At 51.8% G+C, this 26,840-nt stretch overlaps 1 protein-coding gene across 6 annotated transcripts; it reads right to left on the minus strand.

Annotated features, from left to right (window-relative positions):
* Positions 1–1,985: 1,985 nt before the first annotated feature.
* Catsperg (cation channel sperm associated auxiliary subunit gamma) lies at positions 1,986–26,054 on the minus strand. 6 transcript variants are annotated; one of them, XM_027941504.3, is made up of 28 exons: positions 24,698–26,054; positions 24,561–24,614; positions 19,818–19,962; positions 19,583–19,709; positions 19,362–19,434; positions 18,408–18,563; positions 14,874–15,045; positions 13,274–13,411; positions 12,815–12,874; positions 12,508–12,630; positions 11,715–11,765; positions 11,487–11,616; positions 10,715–10,826; positions 9,630–9,788; positions 9,440–9,549; positions 8,418–8,631; positions 7,883–7,945; positions 7,582–7,780; positions 7,363–7,481; positions 7,096–7,176; positions 6,941–6,997; positions 4,625–4,781; positions 4,326–4,389; positions 4,121–4,216; positions 3,791–3,880; positions 2,693–2,785; positions 2,501–2,600; positions 1,986–2,412 (listed from the first exon to the last, which is right to left on the minus strand). In XM_027941504.3, exons 1-28 carry the CDS (start codon positions 24,953–24,955, stop codon positions 2,134–2,136), a joined length of 3,480 nt encoding a protein of 1,159 aa, XP_027797305.2. In that variant the 5' UTR covers positions 24,956–26,054; the 3' UTR covers positions 1,986–2,133. The 6 variants fall into 6 exon arrangements, with proteins under 6 accessions (XP_027797305.2, XP_071461210.1, XP_071461211.1 ...); XM_071605109.1 differs by having other exon boundaries at positions 19,583–19,712; XM_071605110.1 differs by having other exon boundaries at positions 19,583–19,962; positions 25,854–26,054.
* Positions 26,055–26,840: the final 786 nt, after the last annotated feature.

Raw genomic sequence — 26,840 nt, forward strand, 5'->3', positions numbered from 1 at the left:
GTCTGGAGGAATGAGCATCATTGTTTTGTTCTGGAGGGAAGTTCTTGATGGTGATATGTTTTCCCCAAAAATGGATTTAGATATTAAAATTACAAAGGAGACAAAAAAAAAATTCTCCAAATCAGCTCCATGGGTTTTCTGCACTGCTGAATTACTATCCCCACGTTTGGCATGTACTAGCACACAGTCAATAAATATTCATTGAATGAATGACTATGTCAAATAAATTGTGGCATTTAAAGCCTTTTAAACAAAGAGCCGGATGTGGTGGTGCACGCCTGTAATCCCAGGGGCTCAGGAGAACGAGGTAAGAGGATCACAAGTTTAAGGCCAGCCTCAGCAACTTAGCAAGACTCCAGTCTCAAAATAAAAGGGACTGGGGATGTAGATTAGTGGCAAAGCGTCCCTGGGTTCAATCCCCAGTATCAAAAAACAAAAAATAAAATCCAGGGGATGGACTGCATTGAGACTATTGGCTAGACAGGGGATGGAGTACGGAAGCCACTTTCCTTTTTTTCAGGTCCAGTCTCCTCTGTCCCTTCCTGAAAGCACAGTTTCCTTCGAACTGCCCTCCCCCACACATGTGCAAAAGTGGGATCTGATTGGCTTAACCCAATCATTGCCCCCATCCCTTTGGTAGTGTGATTGGTAGGGTGGTGCTCTGTGACCCAAGTTCATCCACTCAGAGTGACTGACAGGACTCTGTCTGACAATGTTGGATCCCAGGCCCTTCTTTTTCTGGACAAGAGGATGTACAGCCTTAGATGATGAAGACGGTTGTCTTGAGGTCAGAGCACACTCAGAAGAGAGTAGCAGAACAGGGTAATCTACCAAGAAATGACGCCAGGATCCTGCAGACACTGAGATCTGTATCTGTAGCTTCTGTTGGGCATGGTGTCGTACACCTGTAATCTCAGTGACTGGGGAGGGAGGCTGAGATAGGAGGATTACAAATTCAAGACCAGGTCAAATTTGAGGTCAGACCTTGTCTCAAAATTAAATAAAAAGGGCTAGGGGTGTAGCTCAGTGATAGAGTGCCCCTGGGTTCAATCCCTAGTACCAAAAAAAGCTGGTGGGGGTGAGAGGAGCCCATGAATTACCATCTCCATGTAGACCATCTGAGTGAAATTTTTACTACTTACAACTAAAATTAAAATCCTAACCTCAGATGTTGGTGTTCAAAATATTTAATCAATCAGAACAGATTATAGGCCACAGCTATGGGCCTCAACCATGGAGGACCATGCCGGGTAGCAGGGAGGCCGAGACACTCTGGGTAGAACTGACAGCAGAGGGAGGCAGCTGACTTGATTGCAGTCATCTTGAGTCATAATGGTCATGATTGCCCCTGAGGAACCCTGACCTGTTTTCCTAGAATAGTTTTCCAGCACATTTCAAATAAACGAAATCACTGGAGGGGTGTGTGAAGTTTTAAAACTGGATCCCAACATCAGCACCAGAAATGTGCCTGACATCTTGGATGTTCACTTGAGATAAATCAGGTATATTCTGGCTTGGATGAAAGACACTTCTGTTCCAATTGCTCTACAAGCTCCCTCCCTCTGACCCGCTCAGTCTTACTGCTGTTCTTAAACATGCTTATTTCAATGGGTCCCCAATACATTTCATCCGTACAATTCTGGATCTGTGTCTCATGGCACAATTCACTTATGGTAGCTGATTCTTTTGCCGTGGATTTTCCTGGAATCGGATAGGCAAACAGAGAAGCAACTATTTGCTAATTGGCAACAGATAGATTTTGATTATTTCCTTTTCTTTTTTTTTTTTTTTTTTTGTGAGACAGGGTCTCCCCTAAGTTGCTGAGACTGGCTTCATACTCATGATCCTCCTGTCTCCGCCTCCTGAGTAGCTGGGATTACAGGTGTGCACCACCATGCCCAGTGCTGGATTTTGATATTTTAGCAATCTGAGCAGCTATACTGGAACAAATCAACTGAATATGAACCCCTGTGAGGACTCATGGATGGTCCTGAAATGAGGGTTTATTTGAGTCTAAATTAAAGAAGTAAACATTCAAACAAAACTGAAACAAAAGCAGGGGCAGGTGACAGGCTGCATTTCTAAAGAGAGAGCTAAAGGAGGTAAGGGTTGGGGCAGGTAGTAGACTCAGGTCTATGGTTTCTTTTTCTCGGCTGGCTCCAAATCAGCCTTGTGCTTTTGATCTTGGACCTTGAAGTCATCTACGGAGGGGACCTGGGAGAGAGGCCCAAAACTTGACTGAGATGATATGCTAAAGGCTCTGGAAGAGGTGGCGTAGGTGTAGTAGGATTCCGAGGCGATGATGTTATTGATCCTCCAGCGGAGATGGTTGCAGGCGTTCACCGCGTAGGGCCATAGGAGGCAGAAGAGGATGTAGAGGATCACCATGCCCACAAGCACACTGGCCGACACCTGTAGGCCACACAGCAGGTTTGGATGTGCAGCCTGTGGACTGGACCCCCTGTCCAACCAGCAGGGCAGCTCCCAGACCACCACTCACAATGACAATGAAGAGGGCCCGCTTAGCACTGAGCGGGAGCCCATGGATGTGCAGCAAGAAGATGAGCTGGTAGTTGCAGTAGGTGCTGTTGTCCACACCTCTGGTGGAAGATGGAATCCAAGACTCAGGAAGTAATCAAGCACCCCACAGGATACCCTCAACCCCCATCTGAACCACACATGGTGGGCTCACCTGTTACTCACTAGCACCTTGAAGAAGAATTCAGGGGCGATGATGCCTTGGGGAGTCATGTCATAGCATGGAGAGTTCTCCAAACACAGCCACCTGGGAGCCCAAAGTAAAGCACTTGTGCTGCAAACATGGGTGCCAAGCCCTGATTTCCTTCCTACACCCCACAGGGGGCTGGGTGAGCATGCTTGGTGCAGCCTTCTCTCATTGATTCCTTTATCCATCCATCCAGGGAAGCTGCCCAACGCCCGCCATGCTGCGGGCTGCTAATTTATTCACTCATCTCCTGCGGCCTTCACGCCTCCATCTGCTCATTTTTTTACCATGCATTCATCTGGATTCTGGGGTCAGGTACCCATTACAAGCTATCTCCTCATTCACCCCTTGCTGCCTTCACTCCTTCATCCACAAGTATGGCTTGAACACTTACTAGTTACAGAGTCCCACCTTTTTTCACTTATTCTCCCCCTGATTCAGTAAACAAGCTGAACCCTGAGGAGGTGCACCCGATTGATTCGCTTGTTCATTCTTTGCAATTCATTTACTCCTGGCAGCATTTTCTGCATTTCATTGCCTCTAAAGTAGCTATTGACCCCTATATGCTAATTTGCTCCCTCATTGTTTGATTCATTCATTAACACCTCCCTTTAACTGTCAATAAATGCCTACATGAATTATTCATGTGTTCATTCTTTCATTCAGAAAATACTATGTCAAGTCTATATTCAGGATGTGATCCTGTAAAGGGAGATAGACCCCACACGAGACAGTGGCAGCTCAAGAGGGTTAAGGACGGGGTGGGGAGGCATAGGCAGGTGACCAGTTGTGGGGAGTTAGTGGGGGCCAAGAAGAGGCGACTGTCCCAAACTGAAACAGTGGGAGAAGTCCTCCTCCTTGAAAGCGCATCTGATCTAAGAACTGAAGAAAGAACAGGAGGACCCAGCATTCCAGAGGGTCCCGCTCCACAAGGTCAGTGTCCCCCACCTCCCTTGAGGAACACAAAGGCAGTCCCCTGGCTGCAGGCTCTAGCAGTCTCTCACAGGCATAAGGGATGGCACGCCTGATGGGCAGGTTCGGGGTCAAGGGGCGTTGCGCACTCACTCAATGCCAGATCTCTTATAAGACATGATATAGAAGGCCATATCGTGGGTGGTCTCTGAGGTCTTTGTGGTCCAGATTCTGCTACCTGTTCTGTGCAGGAAGGTGTAATTTTAGCTTGGACGGAGCATGGCCTCTGTCAGTGCAGAGCCCAACCCTGTGCTCGGGGGCGGGGATCTGGGTGGGGCTTAGCTGCTGTTTGGGCGTGGTTTGGGGGTGTGGGCGTGGTTTGAGGGGAAGAGTGGGTGGGGTTTAAGGCAAGGGTGAATCCTGCTTGGCTTCAGGGCTGCAGGGGCAGGACGACTGGTTGTGGGCGAGCCCCAGAGGGATTACTTGTCCAGGGGGCTGTTGTAGCGGTAGATTTCCTCCTCGTTGTAGTCTACTATACTGTCCAGCGAGGGCCCGCCTCCCACGACCTTCAGCACGTAGCTGCAGAGAGCAGAGGAGTAAGCACCAGCTTGGGGTCCTGGGTACTGCATCCCCCACTGCCCACCTCCAGATCCCCCCGCCCACCCCCGCAGGCCGGTCTCACTTTTACCTTCCCTTAAAACTGCCAGAGTCTCCCGTTACCAAATCTTGAATCAAGAAGAAGGGGTAGAACACTGTGGAGTCAGAGGGGTTGGGACCAGGAAGAGAAGGAGTTAGCTTGGTCCGAGGAGTGGATGGAGGAGTGAGAGGAGCGGTAGGAGAGACAAAGAGGGAGGAGGGTCAGCGCAGAGGAAGGGGGTGGGTTGGTGGATGGTGGGGAGGGGAGCCGGAGGGAGGGAGGGAGGGAGGACAGGGCGGAGCTGTGGAGCTAGCGGGCAATGAACTATGGAAAGAAGGGACCAGACACACTGTCACGGTAGAGAAAGCAGGGCATCTCGGGGTCCACGTGCATGCAGTCGAAGTAGTGTTTGTTCTGCTGGCGCATGTATTTCAGAGTGTAGGTGATGTCGAAGGCCAGGCGCTTGCCTGGCGGACAGCCGATAAACACTGGCACCATCAGGTTGCCCTGAGCGGAAGAGAAACCTCGGTGCTGGGGACAGCCAGACTGGGTGGGGCAGGGAGCACAGCATCCCTTCAATACACACCACCACTCTGCCTGGCTCACTCCACAGTGACGTTCCTTATTATTATTGAAACAATCCTCCTCTTTTTGGGGGGTTATGGGGTATTGAACCCAGGGGTGCCTAACCACTGAGCCACATCTCCAACCTTTTTTTTTTTTTTTTAAATTTTGAGACAGGTTCTCGATAAATTGATTAGGGCCTTGCTAAATTGCTGAGGCTGGCCTGGAATTTGCAATCCTCCCGCCTCAAACTCCGGAATGGCTGGGATTACAGGCCTGACCACCACGCCCCAGGAAACAATAGTTTTAATGTCTTATGTAGCTCTTCCTACGAAGAAGCCCCTCAGTGATGCTCTAAGAGTTTTACATGATCAAAGTCCCTTAAGCCTCACACAGCCCTGCATTGTAGACTTTGAATAATCCTGTTTTAGATATGGCAAAAGTGAGGCATAGAAAAGTCAATCAATTTATCTATTACCTAAATAAGTGCAGCTGTTAAGTGGTAGAACTGGAATTAGAACAGAGTGATCCAGAAACCTTTAGCATATGATGTGTAAAACAATTGACACCTAACACCCATGGAGTGTCAAACTTTTAGTCACATATTATAGGTCTGAACTTGAGTTTGAATTCTCCAAGTACAAACCTGCAAAAGAGTCATTAAATGAGGGAAATAGAGTCTATGATGGGGGTCAAGGTCAGGGAACACCAATGACACTATCTTCAGAATGAAGAGTCCTTGGGCCCATTTGAAGGGAGGGTGTAGGAGTTTCACCCAATTGTCAAAGGGACCCAGTTATCCAGGGACTGTGGCCTCAGCTTGACAGTGGCTGGGAAGAGAGGCTGGTGGCCATAGAGTGAGCATTTTCCATTCTAGGCCTGGGCCAAAGACTTTACACATATAAGCTCACTCACTCTGGGAGGCCTAATGGGCATCTGAGACTCAATGTGTCCAGATCACATCTTGGTAAATTGCACCTCCATCCCTTCCAGCTGTTCAGGCTGAAAGCCTTGGCCTCATCCTCTCTTTCACACCTACATCCAGTCCATGAAAACATCCTGCTGTTTCTTGCCTTCGAACAGAGACTTAGGGATGTAGCTTAGTGGTACAGCACATGCTTAGGACACAAGAGATATCAGGTTCCATCCCAACATCACAACAAAGAAAAAAATTTTTAAAAAATCCAGAACCCACCCTTTGTTTCCTCCAAATCTTCAACTCCTTTACCCCCATCCTTATTTTGTTCAACCTGGTCTCCCTGCTTCTGTTTTCCCCTCCTCGATCGTCCCTTACATGACAAGCAACCTGATGGATCCTGTGAACACCCGAGTCCCTCATCTGCTCAGAGTCCCCACCGCTGTGGAGCCAACTCATCCCCCAGGGCCCAGAAACTGGACCTCCATTCTGCTGTGACCTCTTCTTTCTCCATCTTCCTCTTTGTTCCCCCCGGATTCAGCCACACTTGCTCCTTTAGTTTAACACATGAAATCTCATGTAACCCAAGGAGCCTGGGGATATTATAATTGGACTTTTTACTTCTGGGGTCATTGCAAGTCAGAAGGGAGGAGCCCCAGCATCTGTCTGCTGGTGAGTGGGTCAGGGAAGTTGGAGAGAATAAGAACTCTGGGTCAGCTCCCTCCTCTACAGCCTCCTGAGTTACTCAGAGTAGATGTCTGCAACTCTCTGAGCCTTAGGTTTTGCCTGTGTACAAAGGGGATACTGCTTGTGCAAATTAGTGAAGAACCAAGAATCCAAAGGAGTCAACACAGAACACGTGAGTGGGCAGAAGTAGAGGCATGTGTGAAAGAAAGGCCAAGCCACTGCTGCCTTTGTGCCAACTTGAAAAAAGAAGCCCTGCCTCTGGGACACTTTATTTCTCTTTGCAAAAAAGAATCTGAAAGGACACGCAACTTTTACTTTCTGAAATGTGGATGAGGAAAGGAGGGCATGGTGAGTGTGTGAACGATGAAAACCAGTGAGAAAGGGTGGAGCTACAAACGCATTCGTGGGATTCTAGGACAAGCACTGGGATCAGCCCTGTTGAGACCTGACACAGCCCCTTCTCTCCCACCACGGGGCCCAGTACCCCAAGCTCCAATACTTGCAAGCGAGGCCCAAGGTGTGTGTCCTGGAAGCAGAATCCTGAAGCACCCACCACCTGTGGGTAGGAGCCGGCGATGATGGTGGTACCCATGGGCCCTGTCATTCCCCTCATCCCACGTCCCCTCTCTCCCTTCCGATCTTGGACCACCGCACCTTGACCATCATGGAAGTCTTCATGAGGTGATGTCCACTAATGCCCTGGTCATAGCAAAGGCTTTTATCCCTGAGAGTAATCTGGGATGATGGGAAAGGAACAGGCAGAAATAAAGAATAAACAGGCCTGCCGGAGATCCAAAGACGGTTCTAATAGGACAACGACAACGGGGCATCACTTCCCACGCGGGGGGTGGGGGGGGGACTAGCGCCGCCCCCATTAACTCGACGTCCACCTTTGTACCAAGGCTCCTCGCCAGGCCTCACCAAGAATAGGACCGAGTTGCGTTTAACGAGAACCTTCTGCTTAATCAAGGATTCCGTGCAGCTGGGGTCAGCCAGCACCACGCCCACCGACACCTTGCTCTGCACCTTGAAGGCGCTGCCTGCCAGGGACAGAAAGAGGAGTTCAGGCCGGCACCTCCCGAAGAAGCACACTCAGGCAGCCCTCGCCCTGCCCCTTGGCCTTCACTTTGGCTTACACACCGATATTAGTGCCCATCTCGAAGGAGTACCCCCGTGCGGTCAGGAAGATGGAGAAGTGGTATTCGCCGCCCTTGTCCAGGAAAATGCGCTCGGGCAGCCCGAAGTGGGACTTGAGGTCGTAGATCTTTTCATAACTACCCATGTCGATGTGCACGCCACCCGCGCTCAGCCAGTTGCTCGCCAGGTAAAAGTAGTAATCCTGGAGGACAAGATGAGCCCCGAGAAATCAGCGTCAGGGAGGGGGTCTGGTCAGGGGTGTCTGTGCGCTGCCCCTCTCCCACTCCCAGCCCTCTCCATTTACCTCGTCCTGTTTCTTGTTTTTCCACCAGCGCCAGGTGGGATCGTGCACCGGGTCCGCGTAAGGCTGCAGGGGCCGCGGTACACCGTGAAGGGGTGGGAACAGAGACAGTCCCTAGCCCAGTGGCAGCGGCAGACTCCTTCCCAGTCCCGGTTCCATCCCATAGCAGAAGATATGCACCCCTGGTCCCAAATCGGGCTTTCCATTCAACTCCCACACTTCCCAAACCACTCTGCAAGGACCCGCCCCCGGGCCGCCCCGCCCCCGGGCCGCCCCGCCCCCGGGCCGCCCCGCCCCCGGGCCGCCCCGCCCCCGGGCCGCCCCGCCCCCGGGCCGCCCCGCCCCCGGGCCGCCCCGCCCCCGGGCCGCCCCGCCCCCGGGCCGCCCCGCCCCCGGGCCGCCCCGCCCCCGGGCCGCCCCGCCCCCGGGCCGCCCCGCCCCCGCCGCCGACACCTATCCGACTGAGCTCTGTTGTACAGGCCCCGCCTCTAGGCCGTTTCCCCTCGGTGGGGTCTCAGTGCCCTGTTGAGGCGCCCACCTTGTGGTACTTGGAGTGCAACCGGAGCAGGTAGTAGACGAGACCTTGATAGACTGCGAGTGAATTCTCGCTGTGGAAGCCCGAGGGATTCAGGACCATCGGGGGCCGAGCCAGGTAGCGCTCCTGGCGCGTGTAGGCCTGCGGGTTCGGCAGGTTCCCCAGGCGCATCACCTCGAACGGGCATAAGTTGCTGAAGGAGAGCGTCGGATGACTCCTGGGCAGCAGTGTGTGGGAGGGGACAGCTGACTCTTCCACTCTCAGCGTCCCAGGAGCCTCCCCAGATCTAATCCAGCCCCGACCTTCTCCTCGGCTTCAGTTCCTCTCACCCAGAGGCCTCTTGGCTGTCCCTTCATCCCTCAGACCAAAGGACCCTCCCCTCTACGGTTCTCTGTGGTTAGTCCCACTTGTCTGACAGTAGACCTTCTGTTTATTGCATTCCTGTTGCCTCCTGAGCCCCTCCCACATAGCCCTACCCCACCCCCACTCCCACCTCCAGCCGCCTCCCTGGGTTCCTGTGACCCACCCTCTGCAGGTGACTAGAAGGATCATTAGGAAACGTGGTAAAATCTGGCTCTGCATCCCACCGTTGGCCCATCCATGGCTCCCCAAGACCCTCAAGATGAAGTTCCTAAGAACACCAGGCTCCCCTTGTCCCCGCCCTCCCACCACCCCCATATCCCTACTGTGCTCTTTCTGGCCAGGACTTTATCTGGGTTCTTGAACACCCAAACCTCTTTCCTCCTCAGGCCTTTGATGGTTGTCTCCCCAGGCCCCATGGAGCACCCTTCTCCATCTGTCACCTGGCTAATTCCTCCTCAGCCTTCAGGTCACACAGCCCATGCATCTCCTTCTGAAGCCTTCCTGGGTGCACCTCCCCCCAGGCTGGGTCCTGCTCCTCCTTTGAGCTTCCAGGTATCTGTACCATGGCTCCCCCATCGCAGCCCAGGGTCATCACTGGGATGGCTTCAGTCCCACCCCGGGATGGGCGCGCTCAGCCCACGGTGTGGTCCAGGCCTTCTCACCCATCGCGCACCGTGTGGATCTGCTTGTGCTGCTCGTACATCAGCAGCTTCTCCATGGGCACCAGCCTCTTGACCAGTTGGTCCTGTTTGCCGTGTGTAAGGTATACCAGCTGCGGAGACAAGGTGGTCAGGCAGACTGGCGTCAGCCCCCTGTACCCCCCCTGCACCCCCACAAAAGGCCTGCTGGCACCTGGTACAGCTTGTTCTCTTCATAGAAGAGGGTGACCATGGTCTCCTTGGAGGCATACAAGGAGGACTGCTTCATCACCTGCAGGCTGACGTGGATGTCCCAGCCGTGGGATGGGAAGATCCTGTACAGGTGGTAGGTGCCCTCCAGGAGGTACCAGATCTGAGGGTCCAGCAGCGAGGTGTGTGTGCAGGGCACAGGGACCTCCTGCCCTATCTCTCCCTCTGGCCAGTGTATGAGGAGTAAGGCATGGAGCTCACCTCCAGGTGACAGGGACCACAGTACCTTCTCTGTAGTGCCATCTCTCTACTTTTGGAGGCCAAGCCCCTGTGTGCAGCCCACCCCCCCTGCCATGACCCCGTTTTTCACTGTTTCGGCCTACTTGAGTTTCTTTTACTTGCAACTGAAGCATTCCTAATACGTACGCCCCTTAAGACAGGGTTCCTGCCTTCTCACTCTTGGCAGCTTCCAGGGTCTCACCAGTCCCTGGACCTCAGTTTCCCATTTCTACACTGATGGACGCTGCTCTACACACATCTGATTCCAGACCTCCCCTTCCTGAGCTTCGGCTGGGGGATCCCCTCCATGAAACCCTCCCTGGTACGCACACCAGATGGGGTCAGGCTCTCTGGTGCTATTTTCCCCCTGACCACACAGAGTTGTCACTGTCTGGGTACAGGCCTGTATTCCCCAGTGAACAGTGATCCTCTGAGGACAGGGCCCAGGGCTGACCTGGTCACCATTGTGTCCCTAACACTAGTCAGTTAAGTGCTTAATATTTATGGAACGAACAACTACACCATGGAATGAAAGTGGCTTCCCCTGGAAATGAGATCATTGCATGGGTCTTTCACTCTTCTGTGTGACTTTAGAAGATTCCTAGTCTAAGTTCCAGGGGTCTAAGGCTAGAGATGTGACTTAGCGGGGGAGCCCTTGCCAAACCCCAGTACCCCAAACACCAACGTGTGTATAAGTTCTAGGATTCCCAGTTATAGATGGAGCTTCTCCTGTCCTTCCTGAGGTTCCCCGAGGGCGGAGGGTCTGGGGGCGGGCAGAGAGGGAGCAGAGAGAGGGGCAAAGCAGCCCACCTCTTCAGTCTCCGTGACAATAGCTACATCCCCTCGGAATGAATTGACCATGTACTTGATGGATGACTCTTTGGGGAAGTCCGCCAGGTAGATGAAGTTTTCTGCATTGTAGCTGCAGGGGATAGACATGGGGAACTCAGGGCACCGTGACAGCTGGGTGTCCTGGACACCTGCTTCCCCTGTTCCACGTCTGATACAACATAGGCCCCACGGACTCCATTTCTCCACTAGTCTTATGAACAAGTAAAAAGGGAGCCTGGAATTCTAACTTCTGTCCCTACCTCATATCCCCAAGGTAACCTTCTGCCCTCAAAATCTCCATCTCCCCATCTCTTCCGGGTGGGTAGATGGGAAGAGTTCTAAAGTGTCCCCAGAAAATAATTTTCTATTGCTCACATATATTGGGTCTTTTCATAAGATTTCATTTTAAAAAAGGGTTCCCAGGGTTGGGGTTGTAGCTCAGAGACAAAGTGCTTGGCTAGCAGGCATCAGACACCACTGACCACACACACACACACATACACACACAGCTCCGCCCACCCCACCCCCCCCACACCCACCCCCCACCCCCCACCCCCCCCCACCCCCCGGGCTCTCCCATCCCTGTTTTCCTCATCCCCATCCTGATCATGTCTGCATTTGGCCTCCTTTGAAGGTTTGGTGATTTCAGAAAGAGCCCTCCCCTTAGTGAGGCTGAGCAGGGAGGGCATGTCTGGGCCACACGGGGGTGACGGGGCGGGGGGTGACGGGGCGGGGGGTGACGGGGGCCTACCTCTGCAGGAGGAAGTTGCCCCAGATGAATAGCAGGTTGTTGTACAAGTTAAAGGACAAGCCCTTGGGGATCATGGGAGTGTTAGTATAAGACTCTGTCTCGAGGATCATCAGGAACTCTAAGCCCCGTGCTGAGCAAAGCAGAGAAAGAGGACAGCAGGGAGTCGGGTAGCCGGGGGCCCCTTCTGGCCACCCCTCCCTGGAAGTCACCCCTGCTTTCCCCTCCTACCATCAGGGATGAACAGTGGTACGGTATAGAGGATGGTCATCTCCTCAGTGACTATAGGTGGGGAAAATACAGTAAAATCTGAGAGGCCAAGCTTTCAAAACCTGAAGTGAAGCAAACCATCAACTTCCCGACTCCTCAGAAAATCCTTCCCATTGGCTTCCCACTTGGACCTGAATTTCTTAACCTGAACTATAAAAGGGTCCTGCCTCTGAAAGGATACAGTTCTGTTAGGGTGCAGGGCTTGTGGGTGGGGATTTTGCAGTGCACAGCCTGTACAACTCTATTTGGTAGCCCTGTTCTTACTGCCGGTAAAATCAAATCAAATCTTTTTTTTTTTTTTTTTCCATACTGAGGATTGAACCCAGGGGTTCTTAACCACTGAGCCACATCCCCAGTCCTTTTTTACATTTTATTTAGAGACAGGGTCTCCCTGAGTTGCTTAGGGCCTTGCTAAGTTGCTGAGGCTGGTTTTGACCTTGCAATCCTCCGGCCTCAGCCTCTCGAACTGCTGGGATTACCCAAATCTTCTTGTGGAGCAAGAGGCCTTTCCAGATCTGGCTTCTGCTTACCTCTCCAGTCTGGGTCCCTGTCTGCTCCCCTATTCCAGCCACACTGGCTTCCTCTGAGTGTCTTCAGCCCACTCAGTCTCTACTCTGCTCTCCACTGCAGACTTATCTAGCAACACTGCCCTTCTGTTGGGGGGGGGCATTCGATCCCTCGGGAGGGGCATGCAATCCACAATCTGGGCTCCAGATCCTCGCCACCCCTCTTCCCCAGCCCATCACCCTAGTACTCAGGTCGTAGCTGGCCAGCTGGTGATATTTCTGATCTGAATCGTCATACTGGGTCTCCACCAGCATCATCAGAATGTTCTGCCCCGGGATGAAGATGGCCCAGGTTATGGAGCATCTGTCAACTGGGAGGGGAGGGGAGGGTCCCACTGGGTCAGCTCCATTTCTGCGATGCCATGTCCCTCCACATAACGCTCCACCCATCCCCAAGACGTTGCCTGTCCTTTCCGTGACCCCCCTCCCCTTCCTTCCTCTCCCACAGCCTCAGGCCCTGCCCTCCTGCCACTGGCCCAACAGAGAGATGAATACCGAACATCCTTTTGCACGCGGTCTGATTCCTGGGCAGCAACTCAAAAGACACCAGGCCATCTGTGGAGGAAGTTCGGGGCCACACACAGGCCCTTCTGGTTCCACCAGCTCCACCTGGCACCTCACCAAACCAACCCCCCCCTGCTGTCTCCACTGCTTCTGCCCCCTACCCTTGGATTCCAGGGAGCAGGCCTCACCCTCTGGACCTCACAAGTGGTCTATCAGAATATGGATCCATCAGGTCATGGGATTGACCAAACCTTATCTGTACAAATGTATAACCAACCCCCCTTGCCACACGCACACACGCAAGCATGCACGCACACACACACACACACACACACGGACAAATACACACACAGCCTGGAACCGGTCCTGAGGGCACACAGTGAGTAACAAGGGCCTGAAGTGAGAGGGCCCCAGGAGGTCTCTGGGGCTTCCAGAGGCCCCCAGCCTTACCTGTGATGGTCCCGAAGTGGAGATAGCCCTCATGCTTGCCAGTGGTCAGGGCTATGACGTGGTCAGAACCATTGCTGCTGAAATACACGGGGCACAGCTTCTTGATACACTCGCTGGCCAGGACACGAACCCATTTGCCTAGGGGTACAAGCATGAGGTCTCAGGCCCAGGCGGCTGTACCTGGTGCCTGGGACCCCCATCCTCATTCTGCTGGTCTGGTGAGACCTGTTCTCTGGCTGGGATACCTGTTCAGTGTGGTGTTGGGGGGGCCTTGGCAGTGGCACCAGTTATCTTTGGGAAAACCTCCTTTGCTTGTCCTCTATCCCTCAAGTCCAGATTGAGGAGACCTCTCTCTTGGACTGTCCTGGCAAGAGCAATTGGTTCTGAACTGGGTATGTGACGAAGGTGGGAAAAATCAGACTATTCCACCTTGTAACCAAGAGATGTTCTTCTGGGGTCACTGAGGAACATAAAAGTAGACAACTGCTAGCATCACCATGGCATCCACAAGAAGAGACTGGCTGGCAGTAACAAGCCCCTGGATCCAACTATTCCTGAAACCAACCAACCATCAGCTATGTAAGCCAATACACACCCATTTTCTTTGGCTTAAGATGATTTTAATTTGGTTCCTCTCACTGTCAAAGGACCCTAAGAACTGGGTGCAGTGGTGTACACCTGTAACCCCAGGGCCTCAGGTGGCTGAGTCAGGAGGATTACAATATAGAGGCCAGCCTCAGCAACTTAGTGAGATCCTAACTCTGAATAAAAAATGAAAAGAGCTAAGAATGTAGGTTGGTAGTTAAGAACTTCTGGCTTCAATCCCTGGTGCAAAAAAAAGGACCCCAAGCCAGGCATAGTGGCAGCTTGGGAAGCTGGGAAGTAAGTTCAAAGCCAGCCTCAGCAACAGGGAGGCCCTAAGCAGCTCAGTGAGACCCTGTCTCTAAATAAAATACAAAATAGGACTGGGGGTGTGGCTCAGTGGTCAAGTACCCCTGGGTTCAATCCAATACCCCCAAAAAAGGCCCCTAAAAAGGAAAATAAGGATGTGGGGAACACGTATTAACCAGCGTGATACACATTACAGTGCCTTTTTCTATAATGACATAATTGACACCTCTCTTTTGGTTGTGGGGGGGGGGACTAAAAAAACTGGGGGACTTTAGTATTCTCTAAAAGATGAGGTGGAACCAAAAGTCCTCTCCCTCTGCTCGGTCTCCCCCTGGCCCTGCTCTGCAGCCTCTGGCTCCCACACCCTCCTCGCCTCCACTTTTCTGTCTTTCCTGCGTCTCTCTAGATGCGTCTTCCTACCACTCTGCTCAGGGCACACGTGGCTCTCGGGCTCCCTCTCCCGCCCCCTCCTCCCGCAGTGGCTCACAATTCTCAGGAAGGTCTGCGTGTCACATGGCGAGGTAGGGGACCTTCCTTCAGGCTGGTGATGATTCAACACAGTGGCGGGGCCCTCCCCCGCCCACCCACGGAAATCTCAGTCCCAGGTGTCCCCATGGATGACCTCACTGTCCCTCCCTGCAGCTCTAATGGTGGGTCCCCTGGCCTGAGGTGCCAAGGACCCGGGTATGGCCGCTGCCCGGTCCCTCACCGCTGCTGTGGCTGCTGTCGTACAGGGTGGCGTAGGTGCCTGTGTAGTAGTAGATCAGCTGGTTCTGCCGAATGAAGAGCGTGCTCTCCGTGGAGATGGCGTCGTAGATGGTGGCTGAGAAGTCAGCCTGGGGACAGTAGAAGGAGCCTACCCAGCAGCTGTCAATGCTCAACTGCAGGGGAGCAGAGTCTGGGGTGAGCAGGTGACCTGGGCCTCAGCCCCATGTCTTGCTTATGGGGGTAGTTCTTGCTCTAACTGCTTGGCATGGACACAAGCAGCCGCCCAGAGTGCTCTCCCTACTCAACCTGCAGCAGCGCCTTGGTGGCCAAATGTCTCCAACATGGGCCAGAAAGCAGAGGTTCAGAGACCTGAGCCAGTGTGCACGTCAGGTGCCCCGAAGTGCAGCATGCTCAAGGGCACTCAGTGTCCCTGCGCCCCTCACTGCAGTCAGGGCTGTGTCTACGTGGATATAAAGCATCCAGGCTCACACCTCCGTCTACCCAGAACACACGTGGCTGCAGGTCAACACTACCTGATCCAGTGGCCAATTACTAATGACAATGTCATTAACAGCGGGACAGTGGAGGGTTCTTAGATTCTATGAGACTGAATCTAAATCAATCTAAATTTAGACTAAATCTAAATTTCCAGAGCTGGTGACCAGCTTCAGGCCACATGGACTAATGCAGACTGAAATGCCCCCGCCCCCATATGCTGAACCCTTCACACGACTGAATGGTAATAGAGACCTCAGGGAGGCAACTAAGAATAAATGAAGCTGGGTGTGGTGGCGCAGGCCTCTAATCCTGGTGGCTCAGGAGGCTGAGACAGGCCAGTGTGGGCAACTTAGCAAGACCCTGTCTAAAATGAAAAATAAACAAAGAGATGGATGTGGCTCAGTGGGAGAGCGCCCCTGGCTTCAAAAAATGTGGCTGGGGTGTAAACCCCAGGTTTGATCCCCAAACCACGAAAATAAAAACAGAGAAAAGAGGAAAGCCAGGTGTGGTGGAGCACACCTGTGATCCCAGTGACTCAAGAGGCTGAGGCAGGAAGATTGCAAGTTTGAGGCCTGCCTCAGTAACTTAGCAAGACCCTAAGCAACTGACTGAGACCCTGTCTCAAAAAATAAAAAGAGATGGATGTGGCTCAGTGGGAGAGCGCCCCTGGGTTCAATCCCTGGTACCAAAATAATGATGATGATGATGATGATGATGATGATGATAATAATAACATGATGATGATGATAGTAATAATAATAAATGTTTCAGAAAAAAGGGCAAAAGGTTGATAATTATTAAGGCTGGTTCATTGTCCCATTCTCTCTCCTTTGGCGCATTCACTAAAAAGGAATTTTCTGCTCATTTTTTTCTTTTTTTTTTAAAGGGTGATTTTTTTTTTTTTTTTTTTTTTTAGAGAGAGAGTCGAGAGAGAGAGAGAATTTTTAATATTTATTTTTTAGTTTTCGGTGGACACAACATCTTTGTTTGTATGTGGTGTTGAGAATCGAACCCGGGCCACACGCATGCCAGGCAAGCGCGCTACCACTTGAGCCACATCCCCAGCCCTCATTTTTTTCAATAAAAAGTATAAATCAAAGCAAAACTCTAGGCTGTGCTGCTGAAATTCCATCAAGTCAAGGAAAAAATATTAATTTCTTGCTTTCTCGCCCTATTTAACATCAGAAAAAAGACCTTGAGAATTTACTTCCAAAAAGTCTTGCTCAAACCGCAGAGGTCATGGCGACACTATTTTCTGCATAAAATGTTTGTGACTGGGGCTGGGCTGGGGCTCAGTGGTAGAGTGCTCGCCTCGCAGATGTGAGGCCCTGGGTTCGATCCTCAGCACCACATAATAATAAATAAATAAAGATATTGTGCCATCTACAACTAAAAAAAAAAAAAGTTTGTGACTGATGAGTTGCCATGGTAATGTGTAGTCCTGTTAATAATATTCAAATTGATGGCTCTGTTTTCTGGAAGAAATACTTAGAAATTTCCTTTCTGAAACTGGATGCTCATTGCACTTACCTGTTCTCCCACATCTATGCACAAAAGGAAAGCTGAGGCTAAGCTGAATTTTTTTTGTTTGAGCAAAGCTTGAGGGTTCTGACTCATTTAATTTTGGAGGGGTACCAGAAATTGAACCTGGGGCACTGAACCACTGAGCCACCTCCCCAGCCCTTTTTTGTATTTTCCTAGAGACAGGGTCTCACTTAGTTGCCAGCCCTAATTTGCTGAGGCTGGCTTTGAACTTGTAATCCTCCTTCCTCAGCCTCTGGACCTGTTGGGATTGCAGATCTGCGCCATGGTACCCAGCTCTGACTCATTTAATAAGCACTTTGTTGGGTTCCCCTGCCTCGGGGAAGCAGGCAGATGCCTGAGCCCCGGGGATGGAGCTTGAGGGATGTAGGAAAAGATCTTTCCCACTGGATGTGGTCCTGGGAAGACAGGGCCCCTCAGCCTTCAATGCCAGAGGGTAGAACTATTTTGAGCAAGAAGTCAAGACAGAGGAATCAGGTCCAAGAGATAGAGAGAGAAACCCAGGCTGGGTTGTGGCATTGTTAAAAATCCTGGGTCCGGCTGAGCCAGAAGTCCTGAATTTCTTTTTTAATATTTTATTTCTTTATTTACTTATTTTCATGTGGTGCTGAGGATCGAACCCAGGGCCTCGCAGGTGCTAGGCAAGCGCTCTACCCCTGATCCACAACCCCAGCCCTCCCAAATTCTTTAATTACATGAACTTATAAGTTTCCTTCTCTATCTTTTATTTTGAGGCAGGATTTCACTGTGTTGCTCAGGCTAAGCTCAAATTCCTGGGCTCAAGCGACCCTCCTGCCTCCGTGTGGGTGGGACTCCAGGCGCAGGCCCATGCCCAGCCTCCTCTCCACTTTTGGTAGGTGGTTATTTCCATTTTCCCGCACTTTTTGGTAATTGGGTTCGGCAGGCATGTGGCATCCAGCCTCCTCGGGCTGGACGTGATGCTGTCACTGATGGAATGGGATTCTGCTTACGTGAACCACTAGATCCATTTTTCTGCATGAACCAACCTGGTGTGGCTCAGCAGGTGGCCGTTACTCACTCATCCAGACATGTTTCTGCCACTAAACCCAAGAACCTGACTTCAGATGCTTCTTCCCCATCCTGGGACAATGCAGGCTTGTGACTCCTAATTTGAACCCTCAGGGCCACATGTATGTCAATTCTGAATTTTCCTGAGTGTAGAAGGCACTAGGGTACATAGATGCCACTCATGATGGATGCTATTAACTTATCTTCACAATGACTTTATAAAATAAAAATAAATATAATTATTTTTTCCCATTTTACAGATGGGAATCTGAAGCCCGGGTTGCCCAAGGGTTAGTGAGAAAGTGGCAGGACTAGAATTTCAACTGGGTCGCCTGGCTGCAGTTGCTATCTGGTAGGGACTGGTGTCTTTGGGGTCCCGTTCTGCAGGCCCAGGCCCCCTCATTCAGGGGCTGAGGCCCAGCTCCTTTCAAGAGACCCCAGCCCACTGCCCCCCCATACCACTCACTTCCACAAGAGAGAATTCCCTGAAGTTGGTGCTGGTCATGAGGAGGGCCTTCTCGTTGGGAATGCCACCCAGGATTAGCACAGGTGACTGGTCCACATTGTACCACAGGGGTCTCGATGAGACATTCACAAAGTATCTGGGCTTTATATCAAAGAGCTGCCAGGGGAGGGACAGGAGGGATACTCAGAACTTCTGCCCCATGGCTCTGACGCATTCAGGGAAAAGCCAAAGTCCTTGCCCTGACCACATGGCCCCCACCATTTGCCCTACCACCTCCCTGACCTTATTCCCCACCATTCCCCCCCACCTCACTCTCTTCCTGCCCATCGGCCTCCTCCGTGCTTCTCAAATATACCAGAGACATTGCCACCTCAGGGCCTTTGCATAGGCTATTCCCCCTGTATGAGATGACCTTGCACCAGTATCCATGTGACCCCTCTCCTCGCCTTCTCCAAGTCTCTACTCAAATGTCAACCTTCTCAATGAGGCCTTCTTTCATCGGTCTATTAAACATGGCACTCTCTCGTCCCAAAAAGACCCATTTCCCCTCAACCTGTTTGGTTTCCCTCCAGAGTACCATCTTTTAATCTTCAATGGAATGGAGGTGTCATGCTATTTGGTGTCACAGTGACATTCAGGCAGTACATGCTGAGTGAACGAATGCACAATGATTCAGATGGAGCAGCACACAGGCTCAGTTTTAAATCTCCTTCCGTGTGTACATGCTGAGAGGGCAAATGGTCCCCTCTCTTCTAAACCTCACATTGAAATGAGTGTGAGAGCACCCCCCAGGCTCCCCACGAAGTTGTAAGGCTCTGGTGCACTTAGGAGAACCCTGCTCCAGGCCTGGTGTGAGTCCTCTTGTTTGGGAGGAAGCAGGGCGCCTGGCCAAGGCCCAGTTCGGTTGCTGAAACCCAAGCTTTCCACCTTTCCCGCTGCCCGCAGGGCCCTCACCTCATCTCCCACTGTGAACTGGATTCTGTTGTCTGCCCCCATCTTCAGGAAGCCATTGATGTTCACGTGGAACCTAGCATCAGGGGTAGGGCACGGGGAGGGCTGGTTCAGAGCTCACCCAACAGCTCACAGCCACCTTCCCTGGCTCCTTGGGGATGGGGATTAGGGATTCCCCCCAGAATGTTCCCCCCCATCACCACCCAGGCCTGGGGCAGAGGCACCTTTTACTGGGAATGATGGGCCCGAGGCCGTTGCTGCTGACATCCACGCGCATGACCACGCTGCCGTTCTTGATGGGCATGGGTGTGTACCAGCTCATGACACACACCTCCGTCGCCATGCATGGTTCTGCTGGCACAGGGGGCAGAGGTACTGGCATCTCCCAGGATGTCCCTCCAGGCCCCAGAATATCCGGGGAGCGTCCTGCCGCTCCCTCCCGCAGGCCAGGGGGCCCACCTTTGCTGCGGAAGGGGGCCGCCTCCATCTGGATCTGCAGCTGCTCTATCTTCCAGCGGTAGAAGTTGACGGGGGCCTGGAAGGTGACTAGCACTAGGGGCTTCAGCCCCATCAGGTGGCCACTGCGGACCAGGTCCTCGGAGTGCTGAGGGAGAGATGGCCCCATAAGCAGATCCTTAAGACAGTTTCTGGGCCCTCTGCGTCCCCCCTGCCTCAAGCCCCTTTTAGTGGCCCGTATTCCTGGGCAGGGTGGGGAGGGCAGGCTCTGCACCATGGGAAGGTCAGCAAACAGGGCTGGAGGTCTTCCTGGAGGAGGTGGATCAGGACAGAAGATGAGTGCAGGAGTGTCTGGGGAGGGCAGCAGGCAAGGCAAAGTGGAATGAGCATGGCAGAGGGATTCCCAGCAGCCTCCCCTGACCTCGGGGCACCCAGCCCCCATAAGGGGACTGCCACCTTCCCTGAGGCCCCTGCTCACTGCTCTGGGAGAGCACAGCCAGGCACTGGGCCTGGGGTCTGAAGGTGAGCATTGGTAGGGCCATTGGAAAGGGACTGAGGAATGGGGTGAGGTGCATCTGGGGACAATCTCCCAGATGTGCCAGGATCCTGGCTGTACTAGGGCCAGACAAGGCTTTGAGGGTGGGTGGCATGAGGGACAGAGAAGTGTAGGTGTGAGCAACAGCCTTGTGCCCAGCAGTTCCCGGACAGAGGCCTCCCTTGGGCTGGGGAGGAGGACAAGGGGAAGGACTAACGGTGTGACCACCATTGCCAGGAACTTCATCCTGAGGGAGCCTTAGCCGGGGACCTTTGAACCTGCCCTACACCTGCACCTGCACCTGGCCCTGCCTCGAGGTTCCCAGGCACAGGGGAGCAGGTGCTGTGGGGCAGGGACCCCCTCCCTGTCAGGGCAACTGGCTACCACCCTGGTCCTGTCTTCCCTCTTCTGCGTGGACAGTGCAACAGCCCCTCCCCGCTCTCTGCTGCCACCTGAGCCAGGAAGCCCAGTCAGATCACACCCTCCTCCGCTCAGAGCCTTCTATTTTCGTAATTTTTATTTTTTGGTGTTGGGGATTGAAACCAGAGGCACTTAACCACAGAGCCACATCCCCAGTCCTTATGTTTTCTTGAGAGGCAGGGTCTCCCTAAGTTGCTTAGGGCCTCACTATGTTGATAAGGCCTGGAACCTGTGATCCTCCCGCCTCAGCCTCCCGAGAGCTGGGATTACAGGGGTACGCCACTGTGCCTGGCTTGCTCAGAGCCTTCTTGAGGCCCCATGTCACTCAGAGTCAAAGCCATATCTTCACCATGGCCCAAGAGACTTTATTTATTTCTCTACAAAATTATTTTATGTACTTGACTCAAGAATTGCTCTCCTGGTGGACTGAATCCGCAAGAAAAGCATGACCATTTTGTTGACCATTTGCCATGGTTTAAATGTGTTCCCTAAAGGTTCATGTGCTCAAAGCTTGGCCCTCATTGTGGTGATGGTGGAAGGTGCTGGAACCAGTGCAAGGTGATGGGGTCACTGTGGGACCTAACGCTAGTCTCCCAGAGTTAGTTCTCAAGAGTGAGTTGTTACAACGCAGGTTCCCCCACGTGCTTGGCCTTTTCTCCACACAGCAATTTCCATTCCCTCTTTTCTGCCATGTTGTGACACAGACAAGGGGACCCTCACCAAAGGCTGAACAGATGGTGCCAGCTGATCTTGGAAGTGAGCTAAATAATAAAGAAGCCTCTTTTCTCTAAAAATATGCAACTTCAGGTATTTTGATATAGTAACAGAAAATAGATTAATATACCATTGTATCATCTCTAACAAAAAGAGGGGCTCATTCATAGTAGGTGTTGAATGAACAGAAAGAGGTATTATTTCCTCACTCTTGTAGCTAAGGAGAAAAGATTCGTGGGGTAAAACACTTAGTAACAAGTTGCTAACATTCACTGAACCTTACTATAAACCAGGTACTGTGCTAAGTGTATATATTTGATCATATTAAGAAGTGGGCTGGGTGATATAGCTCAGTTGGTAGAGTGACTGCCTCGCATGCACAAGGCCCTGGGTTCAATCCCCAGCACCACACACACAAAAAAAGTGGGTATGATTATTAACATTACCTTATTAAGGATGAGGAAATTTTGACGCAGAGAGGTTAAATAACTTGACTCAGATCACACAGCTGTTGTGTGGCAGAGCTGGACTTGAACCCAGGCAGCTTGGCTCCAGAGCCCAAACAATGAACATGCTGTATTTTCTGCCATACTTTTTCAAGTAAATCCTAGTTGATTACAGACTCAAACCCACATGTACTGGCTAGAGTTGGGGCTCAGTGGTAGGGTTCTTGTTTAGCATGTGTGAGGCACTGGGTTCCATCCCTCACACCACATAAAAATAAAACAAATAAAATAAAGGTATGTGTCCATCTACAACTAAAAAATATATTTTAAAGTAATTTTAAAAAACCCCAAATGTACAAACTCCTGTTCTGAACCATAATACTCCACTGTCCTCCAAAAACTTACTTGAATAAAAACAATGTAGAAAAAGAAGAACAAAGTTGTATGACTCCAGCTTCCCAATATGAAAACTTATTACAAAATTACAATAATAAGACTTTGTGGTACTGGCATATGAATAACATATAAACAACCAAATAAAATTGAGTCCAAAAATAAGCTCCTTCATTTATTGCCAATTTATTTATTTATTAGTTATAGGTGGACACAATGTCTTTATTTTTATATTCATGTGGTGCTGAGGATCGAACCCAGTGCCTCACGCATGCTAGACGAGCTCTCTACCTCTGAGCCACAATCCCAGCCCCGCCAAATGATTTTTAACAAGGGTGCCAAGACAGTTCAATAGGGAGAGAATAATCTTTTCACCCAATGGTGGGATAATTGGATATTTAAATGTAAAAGCTGGACTTCTACCTCATACCTTATACAGAATTAACTCAAAATGGATCAAAGACCCAAATGTAAGAGCCAAAACTAAAAATCTCTTAGAAGAAAACATAGGAGAAAGTCTTTATGACCATTGGTTAGGCAAACCCTTATGATACCATAAATGCAAACCACAGAAAAAAACTCAAATTGGCTGGGCTGGTGGCTCATGCCTGTTATCCCAACAGCTCGGAAGGCTGAAGCAGGAGGATCTAAGTTCAAAGCCAGCCTCCCCAATTTAACGAGGCCCTAAGCAACTCAGCAAGACCCTGTCTCTAAATAAGAATCAAAAAAAGGAATAGGGAGGTAGCTCAGTAGTTAAGCGCCCCTGAGTTCAATCCCCAGTGCTCAAAACAAAATAAAACAAAAAACAACTTTTACAGCTCAATAATTTTTTAAAAAAATTTTAAATGGGCACATGGAACACCTGTAATCCCATAATCCTAGCTATCCAGGAGGATGAGGCAGGAGGATGGCAAGTATGAGGCTATCCTGGGCAATTTGAAGAGACCCTATCTCAAAATTAGATTAGAAAAAGGACTGACATGTTGATGTAGATCTGTTCATCTGGTAGGTCCTGGGTTCAAACCCTAGTATAAAAAAACAAAAAATAAGGCATGTGGCCCATGCCTGTAATCCCAGCAGCACAGGAAGCTGAGGCAGTAGGATTAAATGTTTGAGGCCTGCCTCAGGAATAAAAAAGGATAGGGAATATAGCTGAGTGGTAAAAGCACCCAGGGTTCAATCCCTGAACCAAACCAAACCAAACAAAAACCAAAAGACCTGAATAGAGGGGGGCGGGCTGGGGCTGTAGCTCAGTGGCAGAGCACTAGCCTAGCATGTGAGAGGCACTGGGTTTGATCCTTAGCACCACATAAAAATAAAGGTATAATGTCCAACTACAACTACAAAAAAAACAAAAACTTAAGACTTTTCTCCAAAGAGATAAGCAACCAGCCAAGTACATGAACAGATGCTCAACATCATTAGTTATAAGGAAGAGGCAAATCAAAACCATAACATTCTACCTCACTTTTTAAATTATTGATTTATTTTTTAGGTGTAGATGGACACAACACAATGCTAGGGGAGCGCTCTACTGCTGAGCCACAATCCCAGCCCAAATTCTACTTCACTTTTAAGCACATGATATGTCCTTAGAGGGACACTGGGAACTGTACCTACATAATCTTCTTGAATCCTAAGCCCCAGGATTGCATGACATTATCATTATTAAAATGTTAAAATGGGGGCTGGGGTTGTGGCTCAGTGGTAGAGTGCTCGCCTAGCACTCATGAGGCACTGGGTTGAAACCTCAGCACCACATAAAGATATAATAAAGATATTATGTCCACCTACAACTAAAAAATAAATATTAAAAAAATGTTAGGGGCCGGGGTTGTGGCTCAGCGGCAGAGCGCTTGTCTAGCATGTGCAAGGCCCTGGGTTCGATCCTCAGCACCACATAAAAATAAATAAAATAAAGGTATTGTGTCCAAGTACACCTAAAAAATAAATATTAAAAAAAAATGTTAAAATGATGAGAGCCTGACATGGTGGCACACACCTGTAATCCCAGTGACTCAGGAGGCTGAGGAAGTTGGATCCCAAGTTTGAGGCCGGCCCCAGCAATTTAGCAAAACCCTGTCTCAAAATTAAAAAATAAAAAGGGCTACTGACACGGCTCAGTAGCTAAGAGCCCCTGGGTTCAATCTCCAGTACCAAAAAAAAAAAAAAAAAAAAAGTTAGGGATGAGGAAATTGAGGCTGACAAAATCATCCAACCCCCACTACACTCACTCACCTGTCCATGGCAGGAGTAGTTGATTTTCAGGTAGTAAGGAAAGCCCAGGTATCTCTGCAAGGAGAGGTAGGTGACATGTGCAGAGCCAAGTGGAGCACTGGTTCAGGACCTCTCTGGTTCACTCCTGGATCCCTCACCTCGCGCCGGTCGATGGGTGAGTCCACCAACATGTTGAACACACCGCGCACTGTGTCCACCGGCTCTTGATGAACGAATTGGTCACTCTCCAAGTTCTCACCCACCCTCTGGAACTTGTTCAAGACAACATGCCAGGTGCACTCGTGGAAATCGTGGATGACTGCCCACAGCCTCCACGGTCCCAGTAGCACCGCGAGCAGTGCCCACAGCACCCGTAGGACTCGGACTCTTAGCCACACAGGGCTGGCAGGGGACATGGTTTGGCAGCGCACATGAAGCTAGAATCTGGAGAACGCGGGGATCAATACCCCCGCGAAAGACAGCACTTTGGGATTGACCTCGATGACCTCGCCCTGCTGCTACTGCTCCAGCACTTTGCTTGGACCCAGCCCCTGCCTCGGACCCCGGTCTTGCTCAGGGCCCCACCTCTGCTCTTACTCTTGGCTCCGCCCCTGCTCTTGCAGCTAGCTTCCCTCTGGCTCTTGCTCTTGCATCTGCCCCTGCTCCAGCTCCCGGCTCCCTCCGGGCTTCTGCTTCTGGATCCCTGCGGACTCTTGCTCCTGGATCCCTCCCAGCACTTGCTCCAGGATCCCTGGCGGCTCTTGCTCCTGGCTCCCTCCCGGCTCCAGCTCCTGCTCCTGTCTCTCTCCCAGCTCTTGTTCCTCGCTCCCTCCCGGCACTTGCTCTGGGATCCCTCCCGCCTCTTCCTCCTGGCTCCCTCCCAGCACTTGCTCCAGGATCCCTCCCGGTTCTTGCTCCTGGCCCTAGCCCCGCTTTTGCTGCAGGTCCCAGCCCTGCTCTTGCTCCTGACCCCAACTCGGGTCTTACTCCGGGTCCCAGCCCTACTCTTGCTCCTGGTCACGACACTACTAGAGCACCTTTTTTCGTCCCGCCTCCTCATCTCTCCCTGTAACTTTGCTCGGCCCTTGCTTCTTGCTCGGCCTGTTAGTATTCTGACCCGGCTCTTCACCAAGTCTCGGTTTCTGTTCCTCGCTTTGACTAAACACTCCCTGTTTTCTCCTGTTCTGCTGCAATCTGTGATCATACTCTTGTTCCTGCATCTGGCTCTGCCATCATTTCTTGTCCGCCCCCCAACCTTCTTTTCGTGCCTTCCATTTCTCCTCACTCGGGCGCTGCTCCGGCACCGGGACCTACCCTTGGTCCCGCCTCTCTCCGGGTCCTTCTCTCGGGCCTTCACCACGCCGCGCCCTTTCCCCTGTCCGCGACCCTGTTTCTGTCCTAGGGCTTGCTCCTCACTCGGCTTCTTATCCTTGCACCGACCCAGTTCTTCGACCCGCTGCTTTTCGACCCTCCCTTTCCCCTGGTCTTTGGCGAGCTGTTCTTCCCGCGCCTGCTCCTCGCCCCGCCCTTTCCTCTTGCCCCGCCCCCTTTCTGCACCCCGCTCCCTTTCCTCGCCACGCCACGCCCCGTTAGAGACCCGCTCCTCCCCTCCCAGTCTCTCGTCCCAGCTTACTTTCTCCTCGCCTCGCCCCTTCTCGTTAGAGACCCTTACTTCACCCTGGGATTTCTCCTCGCCGTGGGATCTTTGCTCGCCACCCGCCTTACTCTCGTCCCGGGATCTCTCCTCGCCACGGGATTTCTCGCCACGGGCCTTCCTCTGGCCCCGGAATCTCCCCTCAGGACGGGTCTTCCCCCGGGATCTCTCCTCGCCACCGGCCTTCCCCTCACCCTGACATCTCTCCTCGCCACGGGATTTCTCGCCACGGGCCTTCCCCTGGGCCCGGGATCTGCCCTCGCCCCAGGATCTGTGCTCGCCTCGGGATCTGTCCTCGCCCGGGGATCTGTTCTCGCCTGGGGACCTGTCCTCGCCTGGGGATCTCTCCTCGCTCCGGGATCTGTCCTCGCCCCTGGATCTCAGCGCGCCGCGGGCCTTCCCCTCGCCGCGAGACCTCTTCTCGGCCTGCTCCCTCTCGTTCCACGCCAGCTCTGAATTCTCAATCCTCACCTTCCCGAGCCGCGACTCCTTCACCCCCCACCGTTTCCCTCCGGCCTTTTCCATGCCCCTAACACCTACCAGCTCTATGCCCCGCCTCTTCTAGCCCCGCCCCTATTCATCGCCCTGCTTCTTCCCTTAACCACGCCCTGCTCTTTGCCCCGCCTTTTCCCCCTCCTCTCTCCTGC

Source organism: Marmota flaviventris, chromosome 18 (assembly GCF_047511675.1).
Source record: "Marmota flaviventris isolate mMarFla1 chromosome 18, mMarFla1.hap1, whole genome shotgun sequence".
NCBI lineage: Eukaryota > Metazoa > Chordata > Mammalia > Rodentia > Sciuridae > Marmota > Marmota flaviventris.

What these genes read in the sequence shown, in the direction of transcription:
- Catsperg (XM_071605106.1), bottom strand. Translation starts at nt 24,955, where the DNA reads ATGTCCCCTGCCAGCCCTGTGTGGCTAAGAGTCCGAGTCCTACGGGTG. An exon ending in ACCACTGTTCATCCCTGATG is followed by an intron (nt 11,617 to 11,714) that starts GTAGGAGGGGAA and finishes TGCTTTGCTCAG; the next exon opens with CACGGGGCTTAGAGTTCCTG. An exon ending in AGACTTCCATGATGGTCAAG is followed by an intron (nt 6,998 to 7,095) that starts GTGCGGTGGTCC and finishes TCCTACCCACAG; the next exon opens with GTGGTGGGTGCTTCAGGATT.